The following is a 4,223-nucleotide window of genomic DNA, read 5'->3' on the forward strand; positions in this document are numbered from 1 at the left end:
CGCACATGCCTGTAGTTCCAGCTACTTGGAAGGCTGAGGTGGAAGGATCGCCGGAGCCCAGCAGGTCGAGGCTACGGTGGCCGGGAGCGGCCACTGCACTCCAATCTGGGCGACAGAGTGAGACTCCAACTCAAAAAAAAAACCAAAAAAACGAAATTCTGATTCCAAAGAATCCATTCAGTAATACAAGACCCTGATCAGTGACACAATACCAAAAGATACTAATTCAACTTAAACTGCAATAACAAGGTTAGGTGCAGTGACTCATGCCTGTAATCCCAGCACTGTGGGAAGCCAAGGCAGAAAGCCTGCTTGAGGTCAGAGTTCAAGACCAACATGGGCAACATAGGAGGACACTGTCTTTACAAAAAAAAAAATTAAAAATCAGCTGAATGTGGTGGTGCATGCCTGTACTAGTAGTTCTGTAATAGTACCAGCTACTCGGGAGACTGAGACATGAAGATCCCTTGAGTCCAGGAGTTTGAGGTTAAGTGAGTTATGATTGTACCACTGTGCTCCAGCCTGGCTGACAGAGAGAGAATTTGTCTCTAAACAAATAAACAGTCAGACAAAACTGTAATAACAGAAGGATGGTGACTGGAATAAAAACAAGAATGAGACTGAGTGCACACGGCCAGACCAGAGGTGACACATCAGTAGACCTGGATACTACTCCTGGCTCCACCACTCTCTATCTGTGTTCATTTCAAAACCCTTTGAAAATGGGTTTTGACTCTCTGAACTATGGAATGCCATCTGTAAAATGAAAACAAAATCATCCTCTTGGGTTATAGTGAGCACCAAATGATACAGGAGCATGAAAGCATTTTAATACCATGCTTGGCAAAAGGTTCAACAAATGCTTACTCTTCTTAATATTCAGTTCTGGGCACCACAATTTAAGATGGGCGTTGTGACCAACTGAAACATATAAGAAGGGGAACAGAGATAATAAAAAGAGACCCAAACTGGAAACAACTAGATAGGTTTAACTTAGACTCTGACAGTAATGAAGACAGGAAAACTGAATATTTAAAGGACTCATATGGAAGCCAAGTTACTTACAGTTCAGAAAAACAAAGTTTTACAAATTATTAATACAAGGAGACAGATTTTCAGCTAAGAAAGAACAACATGTCCAAAAATGGAACAGATTACTTTAGAAAGGTACTCCAAGAGCTAAAAGGAAAAAAGAAAACCAGGAAAGACTTAAAAAGGTCTTCCTGAGCATGGCAAAGGCATCAGAAACGCTAATACTCTTCCTCTGATATTCTGCTTTCCATCATAAACTCATAAAACAGTAGCTCAATGATGGTAAAATTGGGATACTTTTTTTTTTATTACAATCAGATTAGATTGAGAAGTCATTTATTATTGCTAAGTTTAACACTGCTAGAAGTAGTTGAATTTCCCATGCTCCACAGAGGGTGCTGTACAAAAAGTGATCTTTCAGGGTCAAAATTAAACATGCTTTTTAATCAAATAAGCTCTTAGCACCTTAAATATACTAACTTGGATTCAAAATATTTTAGAGGAGGCTACAGAATATGCACCATCTCTCTCACTGATGTGGCCTAATATAATTTGGGAACTCTAATCAAAACCTAAGAGTTCCAGCCTTTACTCACAATTTATCAGATTCCTTATAACATTTACCATTGATTTCTTTTGAGTTGGCATCTCATTCTGTCGCCCAGGCTGAAGTGCAATGGCACGCGCAGGGCCATTCCAGCATCGACCTGCTGGCTCCGGCAAACCCTTTGCCTCAGCCTTCCCAGTAGCCGGAACTATAGGTATGCACTACCACGCTCAGCTAATTTTTTATTTATTGTAGAGACAAGGTCTCACCCAGTTGCCTGGACTGGTCTCGAACCCACAGGCTCAGGCAATTCACTCATCTCAGCCTCCCAAAGTGTTGGAATTACAGGTTGAGCCACAAAGCTGGGCCTACCATTGATTTTTTAACCTGTTTTTGTCAACGGCCCCTTAGAGAATCCAATGTCCTTTTTTCCAGAAAAACACACATTACACCAAAAACTTTGCATGTGAGTTAAGCCCCCAGAAACACCATTTATGGACCTCCAACTGAAAAATTCCCAAAAAAGGTATTTAATTTGCTCCTCCCTTTTAAGCTACAAAGAAAATAAAGCCTTTGAAAACAGAAAAGACTTACAGTAATATATTAGATATAAAATTACATTTTGCAAGGTATCATTTGAGCAGACGAGACAGTAAATAAAATGAATACTAACAGTTCCTCCCTAAAACCAAAATCCAATTGTAGCAGAGAATATTTACCCTAATAAAACTTTAAACACTGCCAAATAGCCAAGCAAAAGTTTCCACCTCCAGCTATGCTGAATTCTTACAATTTTTTTTTTTTTTTTTTTTTTTTTTGAGTTGGAGTCTCACTCTGTTGCCCAGACAGGAGTGCAGTGGCACGCTTCCAGCCACCGCAGCCTCGACCTGCTAGGCTCCGGCAATCCTTCCGCCTCAGCCTTCCAAGTAGCTGGAACTACAGGCGTGCGCTACCATGCCCGGTTCATTTTGATTTATCATAGAGATGAAGTCTCGCCAAGTTGCCCAGGTGGGTCTTGACCTTGAGGGCTCAGGCAATCCACTCATCAGCTTCCCAAAGGCGCAGGATTACAGGCTGAGCCACCGAGCCTGGCTGAATTCTTACAATTTAAAGTCTATTTCCAACAACATCCATTTGCCCTTTGTAATCCTTCAAATTAAAGCTTTATGTTTAACTCTTTGTCGTTACAAATTTATAAATTCCCATTTGAGGGAGTTATACATTGCATTATAATCTTTCTTCCTCTCTGAACCTTTTCTCTCAGTTACTTCAGTATTAACTTATACAGAATTTTGCAAGAAACCACAAGTTAGGAATCTTTAATTCATTATGTCAGCCCACAGTAAAGGAATAAACACTTTCAAACTCTTCAAATGACTCATTTTTAAATGTAAGAGAAATGTAATATATGTAGGAACTTTTAGCTACAAAGGTGCCTTTAAAACCTTATATTAAATAAGAAAGGTGGAAAATAAAGGTACTCCAAGACTTACATTTTGCTTCTGATAGGTTTTGATTAGGTGACCAGACCAACATGCCAAGATTGTCCCGTTCCTGACTGCGTCTTGCTAGTTTGGCTTGGTAGGAAAAAAAAAAAAAGAAAATTCTTATTAAAATGTAACAGATATAACAAGCAGTAAGTAACAAGTAACAACACCATTCTGGTCTTTTAAGCTGCAGAACAAATTGACACTATCCCCTCTTTACCTATAACTGCCCTAATAAAGCCACACACTTAACATCACAGATGGGGGAGGGGAGGCTGCAGAGTCAGCTGAAACATCTCTACTTCCAAGTCTTTCCCAATTTTACTTTATATATTTTGCACTATGCTGCTGTGCTTTCAAACATGAGACATAAAACCAAAAAGCCGCATGTAGTAAGTTGCTCAAACATTATTTTAAAATGTGGCCCTTACTCTTCTCTGCCAGAATAACTTTTTAGTGGCTTGCCAAAAATAATCAAAAGATTCTTTTAATAGCTTTATTTTTAAAAAACCACTAAAAATGTTTAGTTTGAAAGGAAACTTCTGAAATGCATTCCGATTCTCAAAAATCTGTGATGCAAAAGGTTTACAAGTGCCTGGTGTTGAACTGACATGTATTACTGGATTAACTGCAAGTAATTGTCATATATTACAACAGACACACCTAAAACACTATATTCAAAGGTAATAAATACACGGTGGCTCACACCTGCAATCCCAGCACTTTAGGAGGCCGAGACAGGAGGAACACAGGAGTTCAAGACCAGCCTGGGCAACATAGCGAGACATCATCACTACAAAAATAAAAAATAAAAAAAATTAGCTGGGCATGATGGTGTGTGCCTGTAGTCCCACCTACTTGGCAGTCTAAGGTGGAAGGATCACCTGAGCCCAGGATGTCAAGGCTGCGGTGAGCCAGGTGATCTAGCCACTGTATTCCAGCCTGGGCGATAGAGTGAAGACTTGACCAAAAAAAAAAAAAGACTCAAGAGACAAGAGGTTCCCTAACTATGCCTTTATACTCATTTATTCTAAAGACAATTCTGGTCCTTTTTTCCCCTACAATGTGATGAAAGTTATACACACCAATCTCAAAGGTGAAAAATACAACTAAATACAAATACGTAACCTATAACAAAAATCTAGGAAATTCACAAA

At 39.4% G+C, this 4,223-nt stretch overlaps 1 protein-coding gene across 1 annotated transcript in view; it reads right to left on the bottom strand.

The window, feature by feature from the left end:
* Window positions 1-3,160, bottom strand: part of RCOR1 (REST corepressor 1) — a 46,008-nt gene extending 42,848 nt beyond the window's left edge. Inside the window, exon 1 of the mRNA XM_008049360.2 lies at window positions 3,073-3,160. Coding sequence (XP_008047551.2) covers window positions 3,073-3,115 — 43 coding nt within the window. The 5' untranslated portion in view covers window positions 3,116-3,160. The remainder of the gene's footprint in view (window positions 1-3,072) is intronic.
* Between the last annotated feature and the right edge of the window lie 1,063 nt (window positions 3,161-4,223).

The sequence above is a fragment of the Carlito syrichta genome, unplaced genomic scaffold, assembly GCF_000164805.1.
Source record: "Carlito syrichta isolate Samal-C Ts95f unplaced genomic scaffold, Tarsius_syrichta-2.0.1 Scaffold132761, whole genome shotgun sequence".
In the NCBI taxonomy this organism is placed as follows: Eukaryota; Metazoa; Chordata; class Mammalia; order Primates; family Tarsiidae; genus Carlito; species Carlito syrichta.